At 43.5% G+C, this 25,652-nt stretch overlaps 1 protein-coding gene across 1 annotated transcript in view; it reads right to left on the bottom strand.

Moving 5' to 3' along the window:
- LOC127620526 (espin-like) overlaps positions 1 to 25,652 on the bottom strand; it is a 169,127-nt gene that overhangs the window by 47,701 nt on the left and 95,774 nt on the right. The window contains 1 exon segment of the mRNA XM_052093657.1: positions 12,503 to 12,664. Within this exon segment, the coding sequence (XP_051949617.1) occupies positions 12,503 to 12,664 (162 nt within the window).

Here is a 25,652-nt window from a genome sequence, read left to right as displayed (position 1 = left end):
TGAGGCCAGATGCCCCACCGGCTGTATAATTGGCTCAATAAATATTAGATCTAATAGAAGCGAAGGGGGCTTATGAAATGCTAATAACACACACACCATATTGTCCACAATTGGGCATGGGTCATGAGGGTTGACTAAACATCAAACAACTGACTAGTGAGTCCCCACCCCATTTTTTAACCGTCCTGTTTACTAAAGTATTTTATCCATTTAATTTTTTCCATTGGGATTTCATAAAATCCTTCATAAAAAAGTTCTAAGACATGAACCAAACCAACCAGCTTCGAGTTGAACTGAAACATAACAAACTTTGGTTTGAAGTGGTATTAGTGAGACCAGCAGGGGGTGTTCACCCTGTGGTCTGTGTGGGTCCTAATGCCCCAGTATAGTGACGGGGACACTATACTGTAAAAAAAAAGCACCGTCTTTCGGATGAGACGTTAAACCGAGGTCCTGACTCTCTGTGGTCATTAAAAATCTCCAATCTACCATCTCCTCTCCGCCAATAGCTAGCAGGTCATGTTTGTAAATGAGAAGTGGTTCTCAAACAGTTTACCTGGATAAATAAAGGTTAAATAAAAGAAAAAAAAAAGAAACAAAAAAACTATTTGAAAATCGAAAAAGACAAAGGTACAAGACTGTGTACTTAACGTCTTAAATGGTGGCATAAACTACAATCCCGTGTAGCATTACGAATTATATTACAATCAAATTAAAAACAATGGAGTTGTTGATTATAAGTATAGAATCAATATATTTAAAGTATATTGATATATAAGAGTAGTTTGAGAGGGTACGGAGACCGTCTTGTTTGTGTCATGTACAGTGTGTTATGGAAGTGGGCAGTCCCTGCAGAGTTCTTTTGCCATCGTTTGTTCGCCACCAGGATATCTGCTATAAAATTTATGACGTTTTTGTAAATGTTGAAAAAGCTGAAAAAATGTGGACTGATGCCATCAACAGAAGCACATACCTTCAATTAACAATCTCACAGCTGACGTAGGTCTGTCTTTCAAGGTTTATAAGTTATCATTATTGATAAATTCCCCTATGGAAAAAACTAATTATAAAAGTAAAAAGAATACTATTATAAAAGTAATTTTACTTCCGGAACTGGACTGTTGTGCTCTATTAATAAAGTTGTTTTGTTGGTTTGTTTCGATATTTTAAACGGTAGTGCAAAGTAAAACTCTCTCGAACAAATTTACTTTTGAACACTCTGCTACCAGAGCCATATGCATTCAGATAAACATCTTTGGCTGCATTTTTTCATTTTAGATTTAGCATTTTGACGACTGTGGGCCAAGCTAAAAATAGTTTTTTAAACTTTTAAAAATGCATATCGACACACCTGCATTTGTTCTAGCTGTTTTTGAATGCTGTAAATGCCTCATAAGAAATTTGGTGAAACCCAAACCAGCCTAATTATCCATGGCATCCTTTAATTGTTTAGTCGACTAGTCATTCAGGCAACCCACCAATTAATCCATTTTCATTTCGACAATGAAGTCAGCAATATGACGATAAAGTCATAATGTTTCGAGAATAAAGTCAAAATTCTGAGAAAAAGTTTCGTAGCTTTGTGAGATTAAAGTCGTAATATACTGAGGAAAAGTAAAAACTACGACAATAAATTCATAGCATTATGAGATTAATGTCTTAATATTTTGAGAATTAGTCATAAGGAAAGTAACATCAAAAGCCCCTTTCAGATGCCGGCATTAATCCCGGGAAAAGTCATTCCAGCATTCATTCACACTGCAAGAGATGTCCTGTAATCTGTGCTAAAGCTTGCTCTTTCATTCTTTTGTAAACAAATAAATTGCATACGTTACAACTAAACTGACGGTTAATCTATTCGTCTGTGCAGATGGAGAGTAGCTCCCTGGTCCCTGTATGAGATTAGCATGATTTATTAGCCAAATTTATTACTTTTATTCCGACAGATAGGCTTACTTTTATAAAAAAGCTCATAAAATTATCTTTGTTTTGTTCGATATTAATTATTTTTGTGATTTTGGCTGCTGTCCAGTAACTGAAATGCCTCCCATGAACAATAAAGGTTGAAAGTGAAAGGAACCATCAGGTTGGTGAAGCTGTAAATGTAGCCGACTGGTTCTTAATTTAATTGATATTTAATGTTAACATGGAAATGTTAAATTCTTTACTTGTATATTTTTTAAATCCTGACCAAAAAATGGCAATAGTTTATGACAGCCGTTTTCTAAACCATGGTACACCGTGAAACTGTTGAATCTCTATTCTGCACACAAACTTCCTACTTTGCATGATAAATATGTCATCACTATGACACAAACCCTTTGCAGTATTGGCTCTGCTTGTGTTCACACAGACACATCCCAGGATTGACCCCGGTAATGTTACAAGGGTGTGATCCAAGGATCAAATTTACGGGCATGCCTGCACCGGCTTGCGTTCAGACAGAAGGCTACCCGGCATTGATCCTGCCAATATCCCGGGATCAGAGCCCAGTGTGAATGAGGTTAAACACTTTGGAAACAGTAAACACCACTAACAAGGGAGATAACACTGGCTATGCAACTTTGTGGTCAAGTTAGCTGATCTGAATTTGTGGGAGGTTTTTGTAAACTCTCTGTTAAATGTGTCTCCTGTGACCACTTGTGTTCAGATTTGGAGGGGAGGGTCTCTGTTTCATGACAACATACATCAATCACTTTGTCAGCGTGTTACTGCATGATAATAAAGCGCAACAAATTCAAATAAAAAAAATCTAAAAAAATGTTTTTGCGCTGTTTCTCCCAGATGCCATTGAAATTTAAATGCAAACGCAATATGTCAAGCAGAATTATCTGTTATTTTAGTGGATTACCTCTATTAAAGGAGCCTCTCATCTGTTTTAATATCAGACACACTAAAGAAGATCTTTTAAGCTCTCGTGATTGTGTATGTATCTGCTTTTTATAATTTTCCAACTGGTTTATTTCCTTTTAAAGCTGCTTGTAAGTGGCAAAATTAAAAATGTTGTTTTAGTGCAGCGGTTGATTGACAGGTGAGGGGCGGCTCTTCACTGCTGCTGGGACACATACAGGACGGATTAGTGTTTACGCCTCAAATGTGATGCGGTCACATGCATTTTGGACCACATTCATAAACGTTTTAGACCCTGTTTAGACCTGTATTTAGGGCTGACCACATGTGATCGGATTACCCAAAACGCATCTTAATACCAGGTGGAAATGGAGCCCAAGACCTTGCACTTCAGGGCTTCTGTACCTTTCACTATTCTTGCCATAAGAACATTTTATTGCTCATAGGTTGGTTTTTCATAGCTACAAACAGTTAAAGGGGTCATGACATGGTTTTTTTTATTGTATTATTATGTTCCCTTAGGTGCAATTATAGTATTAATATATTTTTTTTTAAGAAAAACTTTTAAAATCTAGTGATTTATGACCTTTTCCCACCCTGTTTCTCATCCTCTGATTCAAACAGTCTGTTTTGGGGCGTTTTCCATTTAAGACTTCAGTGTTAACGCCCACTGTTATGATTGGCTAACGTCAGTGCCTATGTATCAATTATTGACGCCCCAGCCAGAACAATATGCAAGTAAACTAAGTAAAAACACTGTGATTATTCATAATGAATGAAATTGCGCTTTAAAAAGTAGTTTAAAGTTTAAAATAGATTACTTACAGTTTAGCGTCGTCGTTGTTCCCAGAATAGTCGGCACGGACTTATCTTTGAGCAACAGTTTTCTGGCAAAGCCAGCATCATATTGAGAATTGTTCTCAAAACAGTCATCCTTAAAATGTACAGAACAAACGCTTAAGTTAACACTGCCGTGACTGGGTCGTCCGCAAAAAATAAACTGCATCCATTTTTCCCTGACGTCTGGATCTTTCGGCAGCTTATTCAGAGGTTTTGTTTGACCACAGCCAGGAACAGCACATCTGTGTGGCATCGTAATTTTCCTGTGCACAAGTAGTCTCTGTCAGAGCTCTCTGTCCATCGACTGAACACTTGTGAGGCGCACGGCGATACTGAAATGAGCGTAGTCTTGCGCTTAAAGCGTAGTTATCTTGTGCTGGAGGCGGTCATATGCAAACGCTGTTACGTCACTTCTAACCGACACGTCACTTCTAACCATGAATCCAGAACGAGCTGTATTTTGAGCTTGATTAAATAAATGATTCGTTTAGAATGGGGAGGACATCTTAAAATATTAAACTTGCAGGACGTTTTAATGATACAAAGACCTCTTATATACCAAAAGATCAAGGCAAATTTGGTTTCTCATGTCATGACCCCTTTAATGGAGCTCAAATGTCTTTCTCATTCAAGTACATGTGCTTGTCGCACATGTCTCCTCTAATATTCCTTAGGAATAATAAAAATAGAATCTAAAAAAATTTGTTGTATACAGTAAGAGTATAAAACTATGAAATGAATGTGGATAGCATAACTCAGATGTAGTTCTCATTTACTTCTCATTTAACTATGAACTTTGTCTCAGATGTTTCTCCTAAAATTCCTTTAACAAAATGTTTCTTCTAAAATCTTTTAACAGGATTAACAAAAATGTTGGGACAGTATGAAAAATGCAAATAAAAACAAAACTGAATTATTTGTAAATTATGTTCACCATTTGCTATATTGAAAGCACTACAACTACACATTATATTACGTTTTACCTTGTGAATTTCTTTTTTTTTTTTAGGTACAGTAATTTCAAATCAGATGATTGCAACACTCGTTGCAACAAAAAACGTTGGGACAGTCGAGTGTTTACCAGTGTGAAACATTTCTTCTAATAACGCTTATTAAGCATTTGGGCACTGAAGACACAAGTTTGTTAAGTTTAGAAGGTGACATTTTCCCCCAATCATCCATTATGTAGGTCTTCAGATGCACAACTGTGTGGGGTCTTTGTTGCCATATGGTGTGCTTCATAATGCACCACACATTCTCAATTGGAGATGGTCAGGGCTGCAGGCAGGCCAATCTAGCACCCCTGCTCTCTGCTTACACAGACATGCACTTGTAATCCCGTCAGCATGTGGTTTGAAGTTGTCCTGCAGGAAAATGCCAGGATGTCCCTGGAAAAGATGGTGCTGGATGGCAGTATATGTTGCTCCAAAATTTTTACATATCTTTCTGCATTAATGGTGCCCTCACAGATGTGCGGGTTACCCATTCCATGTGCACTGACACCCCTGGCCCATACAGACACTGACTTTTGGACCTGACACTGATAACAGCTTGGATAGTCCTTTTCTTTTTTGGCCCAGAGAACACGACGGCTGTGCATTTCCAAAACGGTTTCAAATGTGGACACTTCGGACCAAAAAACACAGTTCCACTGTTCTACTTTCCATCTAAGATGAGACCGAGACCAGAGAAGTCGGCAGCGCTTCTGGACAGTATTGATGTATGGCTTCTGCTTTGCATAGTAAAGTCTTAACTCGCATCTCTGGATGCAGCGGCGAGTAGTGTTGACTAACAAAGGTTTAATTAAGTAATCCCAAGCCCATGTTCATGATATCCATTACAGATGAATTACGTTTTTTATGATGTCTGAGGGATCAGAGTTCACACACATTCAGAAGTGATTTTCGTCTTGCCCTATATGAACCGAGATTTGACCAGATTCCTTGAATCTTTTAACCATATTGTGCATTGCAGAGGGTGAAATGCCCAAAATCCTTCCAATATTTCTTTGGGGAACATTGTTCTCAAAGTACTGGATTATTTGCTGAAGCTTCTGTTGGCAAATTGACAAATCTCGAATAATCCTTGCTCTTGAAGGATTAGGCTGTTTATGGAGGCTCCTTATATAAAAAGACATGATTGCCTCACAGGTTTAACATCTCCTGTTTTACATCACCTTGTTATTATAACTCGTCAAAAATGTCTCAACTTTTTTGGAGCATGTTGCAATCATCTGATTTGAAATTTTCAAAAAACAAACAAACAATGAAATTCACAAGGTAAAACATCGTTTAATGTGTAGTGTAGTTGTTTTCAATATAGCAAATGGTGAATTTACAAATCACAAATTTTTGTTTTATTCACATTTTTCATACTGCCACAACTTTTTGGAAATTGTGGTTGTAGAGTTATAAATTAGAATGAATAGCTTTCTATTAGCTCCCTGATAGCACATGTAAATAATCCATACCTCTATTTGATATGTGTTTACATCTGGAAGACATATTTTAAGATAGTAAGCAGATGTTAATTAGATGAAAAGATCTAAAACAGACATATTGGAGACGTACGTGTTCTATCTGGGCTCAGATCACATGGTCATGGAAGAATTAAATATTCAAATTAATTAAATGAATGTGTTCATATTGTGTTCAAATTATTGAGTTCATATTGAAATCATTTTCCATTTAAACGTGTTGGCCCAAGAGAAAAACTTGAAATATTAAAGAGACCACGATTTGTGTATTTTCTTGTGCTGCATTCATACAAAAGGCAAAAAATCAGTGACAAATACAATGCTTCAAGGCCCCGGTCATCAAACTTACATAACACAACAAAGAAAACACTCAGCACTGTTTATCCAGTAGCCCAGTAAGTGCACACTAAAAGCCAAACAATGCTAGCTGTGGGCCACCACACTTTGCATGGATTTGTGTTGTAATGTGACATGTGAGCGTGTGAAGCTAGTTCCATTTGGACTAGACAGCTGGCTGCTATTTTCAAAATCACAGAAATCAGTTTAACTGAGGTGATTTCTATATGATAGCTATGTTAGTTACGGTTTCTGAATCACAACAACTGAACCATTTAATGCTTGCATTTGAAACTTTTTACCATTCAGTTCTAGCAAATGTCAGCATTTGATTTGTACTTTGAAAAGACATTAAGATAAAGTGCAAAATGTTAGCATATTGCTAACAACAAGCTGAAAAATGCAAGCCATGACAAACTAGCAAACTGCATTATTAACACATGCCCAAAGCTAAATGTGGCTTTTTAAGCTTCAAATAAAAGAATAAAGAAACATTTGGAAAACAACACATGACAACCTATTAAAAGTAGTGATAGACCAATATATAACTTTATATCACATTGGTGCTTGGACCCCAAATGATGCATTCCAGATCTTTGAGGATATACATTTCTCAAATCCCAAAACTAAATGTATTGCACTAATTGAAGAGCCAAATATTTTTTTTTATTTTTAAATTTGTATATTTTGTTATTTTCTCCAGGCCGTCAATCCTGCGCATCTTATCACGTGGCTTACCGCGGAGACATAGTGCGTGTGGAGGCTTCAAGCTAATCTCTGCGGCATTCGCCCTACCGAGAGCGAGAACCACATTATAGTGACCACGAGGAAGTTATCCCATGTGACTACCCTGCCTAGCAACCAGGCCAATTTGGTTTCACCCGCACTCGCTCCCATCACTAGATTAATAGTTTCACCTGCACTGTTCGTTTTCCCCTATATATACGCTGCCCTTTCTCTCCACACTTGTTGGTTATTGTTTAGTTTACCCCTTCGCTTTGCCAGCTCTAGTGTTCCCCTAGCTTCCCCTGTCTTTTCAACTCGCTTGTTACGTCTAACTCTATTCTGATTCCCCGGCTTCGACCTTACGCTCCCCCTGACTACTCTTCTGTGGATTTGCCCCTTTGCCATACTCTGATTCCCCGGCTTCGACCTTACGCTCCCCTTGACTACTCTTCTCTGGATTTGCCCTTTTGTACTTTTGCCTTCTCTGCAATAAAAGCAGTTTTACTCGACATTGTGACTGTCTCTTCTTGTGCAGGTTACATAATAACCAACCATACTGAAGACAGTCACAATGGATCCCACGGAGGATTTCCGCACCCTTGCCGCGGGTAGCGGGTGGAGCGACCCCGCTTTGTTGACAGTCTACCGCCTGGGTTTGAACAACCAGCTACAGATGGAACTAGTATGTCGAGGAGAGTCACTGTCGCTGGAGAATTATATTCAGCTCTCCATCACAGTAGATAATCTGCTTCGTGACCGCGCTTTTCGCAGCCCCTCAGTCGTCCAAGAGCTTTCAGCAGGCTCTAACTCGTCTAAACTCCTTACTCCCGAATGCCCCTCCAAATCTGAACCCATGCAACTTGGTCGCGCTCCATTGACACCGACAGAACGCACCAGACGTTTGACGCAGAGCCTCTGTCTGTACTGTGGCACACCGGGTCACCGTATTGCCTCGTGCCCGGCCTGTCCCCAGCCTTCCCTCTCCAAAAGCCATGTGAGAACGTCCATCATTCTCAACATTACCCAGAAACAAGTCTGCCTCCCTGTGGTTTTGAGTTTTAACAATGTCTCCTTTTCTACCCCAGCCCTAGTTGATTCCGGGGCAGCGGGGAATTTTTTAGACGATGGCTTGGTCCAAAAACTGGCTATCCCACTCAGTCCGGTCGTGCCACCTCTCAGGGTTAATTCTCTGGATCGGGTTTTATTTCCTCTCGAACCATGCCATTGTCCCTCCAAGTGGGCTTATTCCACACAGAACTCATTCAGTTTTTTATTGTTCAGTCACCCAGGTACCCAGTGGTTTTGGGTCACCCCTGGTTAGCGCTTCACGACCCCCACATTTCCTGGCGCACAGGGGAGCTGTTGCGCTGGACCGACCACTGTTTGTCTCACTGTATTTCCCTTCCGGTGTTCTCCACCTCCGTAGAGAGCCCCGAAGTGAAATCTCCGGTCTCCATCCCTCCTGAGTACTCTTCCTACGCTGATGTGTTCGAGAAGACCCAGGTTATTCTTCCTCCACATCGTAGTGTGGACTGCGCCATCGATCTCCTTCCGGGGTCCCCACTCCGTAAGAGCAGGGTGTACCCCTTAACGCTACCTGAAACCAAAGCCATGGAGGACTATATCGACGAGGCGCTCAGTCTGGGCATAATTCGGCCATCCACCTCCCCTGCAGCATCCGGCTTCTTTTTCGTGGGCAAGAAGGACGGCGGGCTTCGCCCCTGCATCGATTACCGTGCCTTAAATAAGGCAACGGTGAAGTTCGCATATCCCCTGCCTCTCATCCAGCCGTCCCTCGAGCAGGTCAGTAAGGCCCAGATCTTCATGAAGCTCGACCTCAGGAGCGCGTACAACCTCGTACGCATTCACAAGGGAGACGAGTGGAAGACTGCGTTCATCACCACCAGGGGGCACTACGAGTACTTGGTGATGCCGTACGGCCTCGCCAACTCCCCCTCAGTGTTCCAGTCGTTTATGAACGACATCTTCCGGGACATGCTGGATCTCTTCCTCGTCATCTACATAGACGACCTTTTAATTTACTCCCCCACGCTCTCTGAACACACCAATCACGTCTCGAGAGTGTTACAGAGACTGAGAGAACACGACCTGTTCGTAAAGGCAGAGAAGTGTGCCTTCCACCGTCCCTACGTCTCCTTTCTGCGCTATGTCCTGTCTGCTGGAATGATGGAGATGGAGACCGAAAAGGTTGCCGCAGTCCTGTCCTGGCCGGAACCTAGGACGCTCAAGGAGCTCCAACGGTTCCTGGGTTTCGCAACTACTACAGGCGCTTTATCAGAGACTTTGGTAAAATCGCCGCACCTCTCACGTCTCTGACACGAGGCAACTCGAAGTTCCTCACATGGAACGCACCCGCCCAGCAGGCCTTCCAGGCCCTAAAGAACGCCTTTACAACCTCCCCAGTTCTCCAACAACCCGACCCCACTCTCCCGTTCGTGGTAGAGGTGGACGCCTCTGAGGTGGGGGTGGGAGCAGTACTCTCCCAACCACACGGGACTCCCGCTAAGCTTTACCCTTGTGCTTTCTACTCCCATAAATTGTCCTCCCCCGAACAAAACTACGACGTCGGGAATAGAGAGCTGCTGGCCATTAAGCTTGCCCTGGAGGAGTGGCGCCATTGGTTGGAGGGCTCTAGGTTCCCCTTCGTTGTTTTCACTGACCATAAGAACCTGGAGTACCTTCGCTCAGCCAAGAGGCTGAACCCCCGACAAGCCAGGTGGGCGATGTTTTTAACTTGTTTTAATTTCTCTGTTACTTTTCGCCCGGGCTCCCAGAACATCAAGGCTGACACCCTCTCTCGTCTCTTCAGCCATGGCTCTGAACCCCCGGGGCCGGAGACTATTCTCCCCACGTCGTGCGTCGTCGCACCCATTAGGTGGGAATTGACGGAGGCCATCCTGCAGGCTCAAGGCAACGAGCCTGCGCCTCCTCAAACCCCCCCCAACAAGACGTACGTATCCACCATTATTCGCCCTCAGCTGATGCAGTGGGTCCATACTTCCCTTTGTTCTGGCCACCCGGGGATTACCCGTTCTACCGAGCTACTCGCTAAGAGATTTTGGCGGCCCTCGCTCAAGGACGACGTCCACGACTATGTCCTCTCGTGTCCGGTCTGCGCCCAGTCCAAAACGCCTCGTCACCTTCCCGCAGGACTCCTCCAACCGTTACCTATACCCAACCGTGGGCCCACATCGCCATGGACTTCATTACCGACTTGCCCCCCTCTGATGGTCGGACTGAGATCCTGGTTGTGATAGACCGGTTTTCTAAGATGTGCCGCCTGATTCCCCTACCCGGATTACCCAACGCTACCCAACTGGCCGACCACATGATCAACCACGTCTTTAGGAACTTCGGCATTTCCGAGGACTTTATTACTTCAGATCGGGGTACCCAATTCACGTCTCGCTTCTGGCGAGCCTTCAGTGACAGACTGGGTATCCAACTCAACTTCTCCTCGGGATACCACCCCCAGACCAATGGCCAGACTGAGCGCCTCAACCAAGAAATTGGCAAATACCTGAGAGCCTACTGCGCCCAAACCAAGACAGCTGGCACACCTACCTCCCCTGGGCCGAATACGCCCAGAACAGCCTGGTCAGCTCCTCGACTCGTCTTACCCCTTTCCAATGCGTCCTGGGCTATCAACCACCCCTTTTCCCGTGGGAGCCCAGTGACATTCCGGCGGTGGATGCCTGGGCCCAGAGGTGTGCCCAGGTCTGGAGAGCCACCCATGACCGGATACAACGCTCCACCCAGACCCAGAAGTCTAAGGCAGACCGCCGACGCCGACCTGCCCCCATATTCCATCCGGGCCAGCGGGTATGGCTCTCGACCCGAGACATCCGTCTCCGTCTCCCGTCCAAGAAACTAAGCCCTAAGTATGTCGGCCCTTTTAAAATTATTAAAAGAGTTAACCCAGTCACCTATAAATTGCTTTTGCCACCCCGCTACAAAATTTGTCCTGTGTTTCATGTTTCCCTTCTGAAGCCCGTGTTTTATAGCCCCATGTTCCCGCCCACGGCATCCCAAACACCCCCTCCACCACTCGATGTCGGAGGTCAACTCGCCTATACGGTTCGGGCCTTGCTAGACTCCCGACGTCGGGGTGGCGAGTTGCAGTATCTGGTAGACTGGGAGGGCTACGGACCTGAGGAAAAGTCGTGGGTACGGTCGAGGGATGTGCTGGACCAAGCCCTCAAGCTGGATTACCATCGCCAGCATCCCGATCGCCCCGCACCACTTCCCAGAGGTCGCGCTCCTCGCAACCGAGCGCGGCCGTCCGGGAGCCGTCCGTAGCAGAGGGGGGAGTACTGTAACGAACTCTGATCCTCAAGTTCACCCCGCCCCCCTCTAGCTCTCACGCTCGCTCCCAATCACCAGAGTATTAGTTTCACCCGCACTCGCTCCCATCACTAGATTATTAGTTTCACATGCACTGTTCGTTTTCCCCTATATATACGCTGCCCTTTCTCTCCACACTTGTTGGTTATTGTTTAGTTTACCCCTTCGCTTTGCCAGCTCTAGTGTTCCCCTAGCTTCCCCTGTCTTTTCAACTCGCTTGTTACATCTAACTCTATTCTGATTCCCTGGCGTCGACCTTACGCTCCCCCTGACTACTCTTCTGTGGATTTGCCCCTTTGCCATACTCTGATTCCCTGGCTTCGACCTTACGCTCCCCTTGACTACTCTTCTCTGGATTTGCCCTTTTGTACTTTTGCCTTCTCTGCAATAAAAGCAGTTTTACTCAACATTGTGACTGTCTCTTCTTGTGCAGGTTACAATTTGTTGGTTAAGAAAAACTAGTTACATCCTGTACCACGTGACCAAATCTCTGGGATTTAACCATATATGCCCTTAAAAATGGAGATACAAACAGGGAGTTTGTTCTAAACATGAATCTAAAAGGATGTTAAGATGTTTTTATACTTCTAGAGTTATAGGCACAAAACATTATTATTTATTTGTATCTTTCACCAGTAGAAAAATATTAGAAGATCAAAACCAAAATTTTTAGTTGACACAAAATTATCCCTTTGCATTCTGACAACCTTTAATTCTGTACCATTGATATGCTTTCAGATACTGAGGTCAAAGTTCTGAGTTATGATGATTTAATCAGCTGTAAGGTCAAATGCTAACCATTACACATCTATTCAAGTTTGTTTAAGTTTAAGTTTGTCCTTTCTCAAAGTTCACCTTTGCTAAAATCACCTTGCATGCAAATTAATTTGAATGAAATTGTTGCTTTACCTCCTCATTGGGTGCCATGGCTCTGTTGGGGCGCTGGTCTGTGGTATCGCTACCCAGAGCCTTGTAGTAATCCCCAGTACTGGGCTGCTTGCTGAAGCTACGAGATTTACGGTTCGAGTCGACTCTACGAAGTCTGTCAGGGTTTTCCCCAGGATTCAACTGCTGCAGAAATAAGCAGCACATATTCAGTGATGGAACCAGCAAAAGATCTTATCAAACATCAGGTCATTGTAGGTTCATTGTAATTAAATTAGTAATAGCAAGTAGCAAATCATGGTTCAAAGTTCATGTCATAAACTAAAAGATACTGCCCCAGCTTCCCGTTTCAATAGGAAATATGTCAACAAAGGAAAGAAAATAGCTTTCGTCAAGCCATTATATGTGATCTTCAAAGAGATAGTTCACTCCAAAATAAAAATGTTGTCATCATGTCATCATTAAGACTGTGCTTGTCACTCTTTTCCATGCAATAGGGACTGAAGCTTTCAAGCTTCCAAAAAATATGTAAAATCACCATAAAAGTATTATTATAATACAACTTGAAAACTATATTCTAAAACTGTATATTCTGTGCACTGAAGCTATGTGATAGCTTTGTGTGAGGAACAGTGTGAAATTTAAATTGTTATTCACTGATAATCTAAGCTGAACTTGAGAACCAGATCAGTCTGATTCCTGAACAAATCATTCAGATCAACAAATTCGTGGGAAAAGATCTGACACAAAAAACTATTTTGATCACGAATTGGACATCGATGCTTTTCTCATTAAAACTAGGACAAATGTCAAGTTTTTCAATGAATAACGACTTAAATTTTGTACTGTTAATCACACAAAACTATTGTATGGTTTAAGAAGACTTGTAATATAGTCATGTAGACCACTTATATGGAAGAACATTTACTGTATGTCCTTTTTGAAGCTTGAAAGCTCCAGTGCCCATTCATTCTAATTAAACTAGGTAAACTAGAACGACTAGTACATTCTTCAAAATATATATTTTTTGTGTTTCACAGAAGAAATTCTTTAGGGTTTAGAACAGCATGAAGGTGAGTAAATGATGAGAGAATTTTCATTCCTTTAACTGAATTTCCATCACACATTGAAGTTACAACCTTCGCATTTGCAGAATTAAAGCTGACCAATTAAACCACATAAACCCTTGAGCTCTTGTTGCAAAGTCTCATGTGACAAGCAGAGTTAGCTGAAAACAAAAAAACTTTTCATGACACAAGAACTGAACTTTAAAACAAGCTTTGTAGTCTTGGAAGACAGACCTCTTATATGCTGTTTCAGTATCACTGAACTCAACTGTCTCACTTTCCTCAGCTGTCACTCACTCCTGTATGATAGTGAATCCTCACCGCTGATCTGAAATAAGTTTTGCTTCATCTGCCTTTGGTAAAGGCATAACATTGCCAAGGGTGTAAAATATATTATTTAAAAAATATATATATTATATATATTATTGAGATATTGTACTTAAAGAGATAGTTCACCCAAACTATCCGCTGTCATTTGATCACCCTTTTTTCCCAAACCTGTATGACTTTTCTTTTCTTTTTCTCCTCTTTTCTCCCCAATTTGGAATGCCCAATTCCCAATGCATTCTAAGTCCTTGTGGTGGTGTAGTGACTCCCCTCAATCCGGGTGGTGGAGGACAAATCTCAGTTGCCTGTGCGTCTGAGACAGTCAATCCGCACATCTTATCACGTGGCTTATTGAGTGCGTTACCGCGGAGAAATAGCGCATGTGGTGGCTTCATGCCTTTCTCCGCATCATCCACGCACAAATCACCACGCACCCCACGAGAGCAAGAATCACATTATAGTGACCACGAAGAGGATACCCCATGTGACTCTACCCTCCCTAGCAACCGGTCCAATTTGGTTGCTTAGGTGACCTGGCTGGAGTCACTAAGCATGCCTTGGATTCAAACTCACGACTCCAGGGGTGGTAGTCAGTGTCAATACTCGCTGAGCTACCCAGGCCCCCAGTATGACCTTTCTTCTATGGAACACAAGAGAAGAAATTTTGAAGAATGTTGACAATGCTCTTTTCCCAATTGTGTTCCAAGGGGAAAAAAGAACATCATAAGTGTTTGGAAAAATATGAGGGTGAGGAAATTATGACATAATTTTTATTTTGGGGTGAACTTTGTAAAGATTTTACTCCATTAAAAGTTTAAGTATCTAGCCAAAAACATACTTGAGAGAAAAAAGTTTCACATGTTCTTATTAAAGTAACTTTGATGCATAAACTTTGTAAGATATGAATAATAACAATAATTTTAATAATAAAAACCTATTCAAACACAACTTTCTCAACCTGCTACTTGAAATAGTTCAAGTTTAAGTTCAATTTGAGGATTGTTTATAGACTCATCATCGCCTGTGTTCACATTTGAGTCAAGTTTTTTGCTCTTAAGGGATTGTTGTAACTGAAATCGGTTGCTTTAGATCAAAGAGTCAACAGGTATTTTGTCTTGTGTCTCTTTACAAGAACAAATAACTGAAATGGATTGCATTGGCTGTTTTGAATAAAAGTAAAATTCAAGGGAGCACTATTTGATTAGCTTGGTAAGGCAAACAAAGCTATATTTAAGTTATGATGCATGTTGCACTTCAAAGGTCTAAATGAAATTGTAAAGAGTACAAATACTTAGGAAATCTGTATAAAAGTACAAGTGTACAAGTACAAATTACCCCAAAATAATACTCAATTTCAGAAATAATTTACAATTAGGCCTACTCCAGTTATTTACACCACTGAATATTTCCCACAACAATAAGTGGAGTACAAATATTACATTACAAAAATCTTGGCCGCAGTTTTAAGAGACAAAGTTTTGAGAAATTTCCAACACAAAAAAGGCACTGCTTTGTTTTGCTGTTCTTAAGATTTTCCTAATGCAAAACCCTGGAGTTTGCATAGTAATCAACCTTACGCAATGCAATTCTAAAACAAATACTGCCACAAAGTAAGTCAAATAATATATCAAATGTGTGCTGTTTATCTGTTGTCCAATATAATATTGTGATTCAAACTATTATATTCATTTAGTTTAACATTAAAGTGCCACACAGACAGATAAAATGACAAGTACACATTTACTAAGAAACTAAAACTACCTTTGTAAATTACTAATGCAACATTAAATCATTTTTAAAATATATTTTTTTATCACTGCAGTCTAATGATTATTTAGTTATTGCAAAAAGCAATAAAACTAAATAAAATACTAGTTCTGCATATTGGCATTAGCCACTTAAACAAAAATAAAATTCATACTGTCAAATGCATACTAGATTTTTTAATTGCAGTGGACTATGTTTATTTAGTTATTAAGAGCAAAAATAAAGCAATATTTTAAAATTAGTAAATTAATCAATAAATAAAATTCTTAATATGCATTTTCAGATACTTAAATATAAAAATAATTTGTATATGAGTTGTAAAAACACGATATACGTCAATCTCTGCCTTAAAGCAACCATCAGACATAAAAAAAATATAAAAAAGAGGATCTGTGACAAAGTATTGAGTGTAGTAAAATCTGTGGTTTTCTTTTCCCACATTGCATCTGTGACAGATTTTTATTATTATTATGATTATTAATAAAGGTTTTATTACCATTATTATTAAAATATTCATACTATGATATGCATACTAATTTTTTACTGCAGTAAAATGATGTCTGATGATTATTTCATAATTATTGTGCTAAAAACCAGAAATCAACAACTAAATAATCAATAACCTCAATATTAACCATATTTTCAATAATGATTAATAATTCAAAATTCTGCATATGGGTTGACATTTAAAAGGTATCAATTGTAAAAAAAAAAAAAAAACAATATATATAATATACACAGTATATACAGTACTGTGCAAAGGTTTTAGACCCTTGTGAAAATTGTTGCATAGTGAGGATGTCTTCAAATATAATGACATAAATAGTTTTCATTGATCAATGAATGTCATTCAAAGTCCAGAAAACATAAAAAAGCTAAATCAATATTTGCTGTGGCCACCTTTGCATTCAAAACAGCACCTCTCTTAGATACTCCTGAACACAGTTTTTTCTTGGTTGTTGGCAGATTCACCACAGTTCTTCTGTCTATTTAGGCTGTCTCAAATGTTTCTGTCTCGATAGTTCATTGGTGGGGCTTTGTGGGGGCCATGACATCTGTTACAGGGCTCCCTGTTCTTCTATTCTATTTTATTTGTAGAAGGAATGTTTAGGAGTCTAACATGTATATTTCCTATTGACACACTAGCTGGAGATATAAATAACCATCTTAAGACAAATGTTTTTGTTAAACATCTCATGTGCCCGAGACTTTTGCACAGTATTTTGTGTATATACACACACACACACACACACACACACACACACACACACACACACACACACACACACACACACACACGCATACATTATATTATATCAGCCAATCTCTAGTTAAAAACAGCCAGATCACATTTAAAAATATAAAAAAGCCTCTGTGACAAAGTATTTAGTGGAATAAAATGTCTAGTATTCTGTTGTCTGTGGCTTTCTTTTCCCACACTGCATTTGTGGCTGCTATTATCCATTCATGTTCTTCCAGCATCCAATTTGCATTGTTGTCAGAGGCGCAGTGATCCCTGCAGAGTTCCTCCCAGTGCAACTGGAGCCAACACAGTGCACATGTTTGATTATCATTCCTCAGGGAAATCGCTGCTTGAAAGGCTAGCTGACCTCCATACAATGTGGATGGACCCGAGCCTATTTAAAACCTACTGAATTTTTCATCAGCAGTCACCAATACCTATGCTTCAGTTGCTTTTTTACACAACCAATCTAAAGAACATGCAGTAACATTAGATGAAGCTCAGTTGAGTGAAGAAAGTAATGCATTGCTAAGTTAATCGTGCATCTTATTTTGCATGCAGTGCATCCAGTCTACTGGTTATCATCAAACCAACCAAACCAAGTCAAACTCATCTTTCAATAAATAAACAGAAGAAACCATTAAATAATGATAAAATACATTCAAGCAGAATTCAGTAGTAAATGACTGCAAAACTAACAAAAAAAATACCTGAAGCCGTGGCAAACACAATTACATAATTACACACAAAGCACAAGTTTCCACTAGCTGACCAAGCCAACACAGTCCTAACTCTTGCCATGCACTGGTACAATCAAGATTTCATTACAAAATATAACTGAATGCCAGTCTTACCCTGTCTGTTGGCCCGTATTTCTTTCCACAGTGCTGTCACTTTAGGGAAAGCTTCAAACCAAGAGCCGGTAGATGCACAGGTGTCACCAGATCTCCATTCTACTGTGTGTCATTTTACCTGAAGCTTGCTTTGCCTTTCCCCGCCCCTCCTTATCCCCACCCAACAATCATGTCCCAGAGCGGTGACTTCACTGCTAACCTGTTATCCAACCACAGGCCAAAGTGCTCGTGGTTATGCAAATCATTGTGACAGTGGATTGGCATGGCCGCCCAGGCTTGGCTTTCTCACCAGTGGAAGGGTTGCATTATGCACACTGGCCACTGACAGGAATCTGATTACAAATAAATGTGGAGAACTCCTCGTAGCAGGCTGATTACAGAAGCACAGTTGATAATGAGAGACAGTGGCTGATAAGATTGTAGCAGTAAAACACAACGTACACTCACATGAGATGAAGACACCAGTCATATCAGTATTATAATAAACACTAATTTATGTTACAAGGTCGCCTCGTTGGGGCTGCCATGTTGAGATCACATGACCAGTGGAAGGCTACATGCTATAATCCCAAGTTTGGGAATTTTACAGTTTACGGTCTCTGACGCACAGACACTTTTAGGGCAGAAAAAGAATACTTCAGTATAAATGCAGTAGAGTTTTAGCATTTTTGGTGTTTGGACCCCTAATGACGTATTCCAGATTTCTGAAATCCAAAACAAAAAATAGTTATAGTTAATGCACTAAATAAAGAGCAATGTGTGTCACATATTATTAATAATAGTATATTTTTGGACTCTCGGAAAATTTAGATTTTTACATTATGCACCCTATTTTAAGAGCGCTAAGTGCAAAGTCAATGGGCATGGCCATGAAGTTTTGGCATTTTCGTGCATGCATGCGCAAAGTCTAGGCGCAAGTGGGTTTGGAGAAATCACACATGCAAGGCGCTAATGGGGTCAAGTGCAGTTCAAAGTGGGGCACGTTACTTTTATATGCATGGAAAATGTGGTTCAGGATTAGGATGTGGTCTCCATTAAAATTATTAATTATTTTCATCTACTGACACACACATTTGTTTTATTATAAACCGCGATTGTATCTGCATGCATTTCACTTCAATCGGTCAATTTTGATTTCGAAAAATCTAATGAATTTATTTAAACCAAAAAAAATACAAATTTACCACAAATATTTTTTTTTTATTAAAATTACACTTCACTAAAATCTTGAAAATAAAATCTAAATAATGAAGTGGTCAAAAATATCATACCAAATCCAAACATTTTACTCTCTCCTTCCACCAGCCCCTTTTGCAGTGACTTAAAAACCGGTGGAACAGGAGGAAAAATACCAATTCAAATTAGATCATGAAAACAATGTAAACATAATACTGGAAAATAAACCATGATCTAGATAGTTGAACTTTATTACCACCTTCTGGTGGAATTTCCAAAATGCAAATACAGAAACTGAATTTGGACTTTGCTCTGAAAACGAATCGGTTACCTTACGTAACCTCGGTTCTCTCTAGAAGAGGGAACGAGTATTGCGTAAGCTAGCTTACGCTATGGGAAAGATTCATCTTTTCTGAGATATTGAAGCCAAAAAATTATCCTTAATTTTGTATCCATTGTCAACGCAGTGCAGCAACTGCATACCTTCAGCGGGCTAGCTAGCGAGCTCATAGGTTGCTCTGCGGCAACTGCTGCAGCCTATAGACGAACTTGAGTGAACTTGCGTCCAATGACAAGCCAGCGCCGTCACTGTATCAAAGCCCGCCAAAATGGGCGTGGCTAGAGTGCATATAAGCGTAAGTTCGTAGGCTGGAACCCTGGTTTTCATTGAATGAAGCGAAAATCGCCGTGGCGCTGAAAGCACGGCGGCTACGCAATACTCATTCCCTCTTCTAGAGAGAACCGAGGTTACGTAAGGTTACCGATTCGTTCTCTTACGAGAGGTTCTCTCAGTATTACGTAAGCTAGCTTATGCTACGGAACCCATTGTCAACGCCGTGCGGCCAAGCATCCACTGCATGAGCCCCGGGGTGGGGGACCCGGGGGAGCCCTTGTGAGTGGGGGAATAATATTTGGCCGGCAAGAGTGCGGGACAGTGTGTGTGTAATACATAAGCACATAGTGGGAAGGAAAAGACAGAGCGGCGGTGCCGGTCTGTGTGGAATGTGTCCCATCAGTGCAGCTCACCAGGGGAGCTGTAGCGTATTAAACCACTAGTAGTTTTGCCTGCAGGGCGGGCACTTCCAGATTATAAAATCTGACAAAGGTGGAGGGGGAAGCCCAGCCCGCTGCCACACATATGTCGTGAATGGAAATCCCGCTGGACCATGCCCACGAGGAGGCCATGCCTCTAGTGGAGTGAGCCCTAATGCCTAACGGGCATGGTAGGTCTTTTGACGCATACGCGGCAGCAATAGCGTCCACTATCCATCTAGACAGTGTCTGTTTCGAGGCGCGAAACCTTTGGTGCGCCCTCGAACGAAACGAAAAGCTGCTCAGAGCGTCTGAAAGAGGCGGAGCGCGCAGTATACAATCTCAGTGCTCTGACTGGGCAAAGGAGATTGGCGTCGCGTTCAGCTATCGGATGCTGGCAGCGCCGATAGGGAAATGATTTGTGCTCTGAAAGGAGTACCGATCACCTTGGGGACATAGCCATGTCTAGGCTTTAAAATGACCTTGGAGTCACTTGGTCCAAACTCAAGACACGCAGCTGACAGACAGCGTGTGAAGGTCTCCCACACGTTTAACTGATGACAGGGCAGTCAGAAAAACGGTTTTGAGTGAAAGGTATTTCAAATCCACGGATTGAAGCGGTTCGAAAGGGGGCTTTCATAGCTTCGAGAACTACGGAAAGATCCCAGATAGGAACCGATGGGGCGCGGGGGTTCATCCTTCTAGCTCCCCTGAGGAAGCCGGATGACCAGCTTGTTTTTCCCAGTGACTGGCCGTGCAGGGGTTCAGCGAACGCCGCGACGGCCGCCACGCATCACTTTGAGCGTGGATGGGGATCTGCCCTTATCCAGCAGCTCTTGTAAAAACACGAGCAGCGACGACACCCCACATGTCCGTGGGTCCAGGTCTCTGTCGGTGCACCATTTTGAAAACACAGACCATTTGGATGCATAGAGTCTTCTCGTGGAAGGGGCTCTAGCGTGTATGATAGTGTTTATTACTCCTTCTGGCAAAGCGACGGGTAGTCGTTGATCACCCACGCGTGCAGCCCAGTGCTCTGGGTGGGGATGCCAGATCGTGCCGCGAGCTTGAGAGAGGAGATCTGCTCTCACTGGAATGGGCCACGGGGCTGTCAGTGACAGCTGCGTAAGCTCCGGAACCATGTCTGATTCTCCCAGCGCGGGCTATGAGGAGCACCGAGTGACGCTGCTTCCTGATCCTCTGCATTACCTGTGGCAATAGCGAGACGGGAGGGAAGGCGTAAGCGGGCGGTTGGGCCAGTCCTGGGCCAGCTGCGCCTCGCTTCGAGAAAAATACTGGGCAGTGAGAGTTCTCTTCTGATGCAAAGAGGTCTATCTCTGCTCTGCCGAATATGCTCCATAACTTCTGGACTGTTTGAGCGTGCAGGGACCATTCCCTGGGGAAATATTGTCTCTGGACAGTCTGTCTGAGCCGTCGTTCAGGTGGCCTGGCACGTGCGTCGCCCTCAGCGAGCACAGGTGGCACTGGGACCAACTCAGTATGCGTTTTGTCAGATGGAAGAGGTTCCTGGATCTGACACCGCCCTGACGGTTTAGATAGGATACCACAGATCTGTTGTCCGAACGGACCAGGACGTGGTGACCCTGAATGACCGGGAGGAAGCGCCGCGGCGTACTCGACCGCTATCATTTCCAGACAATTTATGTGAAGGAGCTTTTCCTGAACTGACCATAGGCCAAAAACCGGAGAGCCCTTGCAGACCGCGCCCCAACCCGTGTTGGACGTGTCTGTCGAGATTACTTTTCGGCGAGATACAGCTCCCATCGTCACTCCCCGCTGATACCATTCGGCCACTGCCCAGGGCTGCAGAGCTGAGATACAGGTCTGAGTCACTCTGATCGGCTGGCGGCCCTTGGCCCAAGCCCGGCGAGACGCTGGGTGTTTAGCCAATGCTGAAGCGGGCGCATGCACAGTAAACCCAGCTGAAGTACTGCTGCGGCTGAGGCCATGTAACCTAGCATTCTCTGAAATTTTTTCAGAGGCGTGAGGCTGTTCATCTGAAAGGTCGCGGCTAATCGCTGAACACGGCGCGCGTAAAAAGTAGGCATCTTTCAGATCGAGAGAAATAAACCAGTCCCCCTGGCGCACATGCGCGAGGAGTTTCCTGATTGTAAGCATTTTGAACGGTCTTTTTGCGAGCACCTTGTTCAAAACCCTGAGATCTAATATTGGTCTAAGGCCGCCGTCTTTCTTGGGGACAAGAAAATAACGGCTGTAAAACCCCGACTCGCTCAGAGAAAGTGGCACTCTCTCTATGGCCCTTTTGCACAGAAGGTTTGCTATTTCTGAACGGAGCATGCAGGCTGCTTCCGTGTTCACAGTAGTTTCGAGCACGGATTCGTGGGCGCGTTTATTGACTCTAACACTCGAGCTGGCTGTGCCTGCTTTATGTGAGGGGGCTCTGATAGGGACACGGGAAGTGTAATGCTTGTGTGTAGGGGTGAACACTGGATTGTGGGCACATTTTCTACACATAAGGCATGTTTGCTTTTCACAAGATTTCTTTGGGTCGCCGTGAAAACGGCATTTGAGTGCAGCCAAGCGGGCAGTATCACCGGCTTGTTGGCTGCTGAATCCACCACTGCAGTAGCCTGAGAGAAGGGGACTGACAGGGGCGAGCTTTGACGGTGGTCCGGCCGCGGCGGGACTGTGCCGTCATTTCCTTAACAAAGCTAGGAGGACTTCGGTTGCTCAGGTTTCAGCGCAATCTTAGGCCGAGGCCCGCGTGGGGGCGGCGGTCTGCGGCGGCTGTCTGAGCGCGTTCTAGGGCGGCCGCCCTGTCGACGCTGAGAAGTCTGGCTTTGCTGAGCTGGGTGCTGTGAAGAGGCTCGTGCAGGAGGCTGGTCACGTGGGCGGCCTGCAGAGGAGCTAGCGCGACGAGGCAGGAAGAGATTCATGGCTTGGGTGGCTTTCTAGACTTCTGAGAAATGGTCAACAATGCCACTCACCGTGGAACCGAAGAGACCGGACGGAGAGAGCGGCGCGTTGAGGAACGTTCAGCTTCTCCCATGTCGGCTAGCGTTAGCCATAGGTGTCTCTCGGTCACAGTCAGCGTGGCCATGCACTTCCCTAGGGCTTGAGCTGCAGCTTTGGTGGCGCGAAGTGCGAGATCCGTCGCGCTCCTTAGATCTGAAACAGCCTCTGGCTGCCTGCCTTTCTCATCCCACTCTAGAAGAAGGTCCGCTTGGAGGATCTGTAAAACGGCCATGGAATGCAGAGCAGATGCGGCTTTGCCGGTGGCGGCATAGGCGCACCAACACAGGCGGAAGTAGTTCTGCAGGCCTTAGACGGGAGCACTGGCTTAGACCGCCATCTCGCGGAGGGCGGGCAAAGGTGTGCTGCTACCGAATCCTCGACCGGGGGGATGGAAGAGTAGCCCCTCTCGGTGGTGCCGTCCACCGAAGCAAGAGAGGTGGAGACATGGGATCGGTTCCTGGCCGAGAGGCGCGTTCCACGATTTAGAGAGCTCGGCGTGGAGTTCCGGCAGGAAAGGAGCGGCCCGGGCCGCGGGCGCCGCGTGGCGACGGCTCTGAAGAAAGCAGCCGTCGAGTCTGTTGGGAGCCTGTTCAGAGGGCGGTGACCACTCGAGCCCGAGGCGGTTGACGGCCTGTGTGAGGAGGCGCGCTAGTTCTTCCTCGACTCGGCGCGGTCCTGCTGGATTCCTGGGCCGAGGAGGAGGCTTGGGAGCCTGACCACTCCTGCTGTCCGAAGCCATGATGGAACAGCAGCCCTTATCCTCCACCTCGTCATCCGAGATGGCAACAGTCGCGGCCGCTCGGCAGCAACTGTGCATCCCGGGGCGGGAGGGTGAAAGCGAGGCTCGAGGGAGAGGCTCCGGCGAGGTAGTCGCTTCTAACACCGGTTCCGGCAGCCTTTGGGAGCGGCGCTTCTTTCTGCGCTGGCGAGACGAAAGGCAGCTGGCGGCTTCGGTTTTGAGTGCTTCGAATCGAGCCCGCAGGGTCGACATCGGAAGCTCCTCGCAGAGGTCGCATCCGCCCGTCAGCGGGCGAGCTCTGCATGTTCCAGTCCCAGGCAGAGAGCGCATATGAGGTGGCGGTCTCCGCGCTGAGAGGGGCGCGCATGAGGCGCAGGTGGTGCGAGGCATCTTTAAAAGACGCTCGTTGCTCTTTTGTGAAGTTCGCTGAGGAACTAGCTTTCTCTAAAAGGATACGTCGCCGGATGGCGTAGCTCGCAGGACGGCTGAAGGTGGCGAAGACGTCCGGCTTCTTCGAGCGCTGTCCAAGCTTGCTAGATGCCCCTCGAACGGCGACGCGCTTCTGCAGTTCAGAGATGCGAAGAGCTTCGCTGAATAGATGAAAATCAGGGTTCCAGCCTCACGAACTTACGCTTATATGCACTCTAGCCACGCCCATTTTGGCGGGCTTTGATACAGTGACGGCGCTGGCTCGTCATTGGACGCAAGTTCACTCAAGTTCGTCTATAGGCTGCAGCAGTTGCCGCAGAGCAACCTATGAGCTCGCAAGCTAGCCCGCTCAAGGTATGCAGTTGCTGCACTGCGTTGACAATGGATACAAAATTAAGGATAATTTTTTGGCTTCAATATCTCAGAAAAGATTAATCTTTCCCATAGCGTAAGCTAGCTTACGCAATACGAGAGAACCTCTCGTAAGAGAACAGACGTGGTATTGAAATGTCTTAGCACAATTACCTATTTCTCAGGAAAATTGCAAATTTTGCTTTGCGCCACATCATTACCATAAAATACACCCACAGTTTGAGCGCATACACCTACAGTTAGTGTAAACACTCCTACCCACACCCACTTGCACTTTGCATTGGCACTAAAATTGTACTCAGAATTAGCGCTCACAAGAAAACTGGACAAGATATAGCGCACGGTTGTAGTGCAACCGCTACGATTTGCTCGCTTACATAAATAGAGCCCTACAGTTTTCATATGCATAAAAAATGGCACATTTCTAGTTTCAACATTATTTGTACATAGACCTTTGTTTTAATGGACATGAGAATATGTCCATAATATGTCCATAATATTTATAATATGTGACCCACATTTGGTTTTCAACCATTTTAAATGGGAAAAGATTTTACAATTACGAATGCAGCCACATTGAGAGCCCCATATCTCTGAGATTTAAACATATAGGGCCTTAACAATGAAGATACAAAAAGGAAAGTTCGTTTAGAACTAGAATTCTAAAATATATTAACACATATTTAATTCTTCAAAAGTTATAGGCACTAAAACAACACAAAAACTTTTTGGACACACTATTGTAATATAATGCAACAAGGGGTGATGAAGTCAGCTGATTTTAGTAATAGACCTACCTTTATCAGTGTAAGAATAAAATAATGACACTGCCTTTATCTGTGTAAGGGTAAAATAATGACGCCTTCACTTTTCAAATGTTCTTTTTCTGACCTATTGTTTTGTGCCAAAATCATAGCTAAAAAGGACTTTTTGAATCCCCTCTACAAAACAAATGGATTACTCAGTACATAATGATCAATGGCATTTAATATTTTGCATTTCATCATCATTTATGTTGAACTTTCACAAGTAAAACCAATATAAAAATGTTTTTGAGTCAGAGACCTCTGGTTGAGTTGACACTGTGACCTTTTTACTTGGCATGCTGCTGCACTCATGACACTAGGCATCAATTTTAGTCCAAGACAATCAGCCAATGCAACACAAACAA

Source organism: Xyrauchen texanus, chromosome 27, assembly GCF_025860055.1.
Source record: "Xyrauchen texanus isolate HMW12.3.18 chromosome 27, RBS_HiC_50CHRs, whole genome shotgun sequence".
Lineage (NCBI taxonomy): Eukaryota > Metazoa > Chordata > Actinopteri > Cypriniformes > Catostomidae > Xyrauchen > Xyrauchen texanus.
The sequence above is the reverse complement of the archived record's forward strand: the minus strand, read 5'-3'. Positions and strand labels throughout refer to the sequence as shown.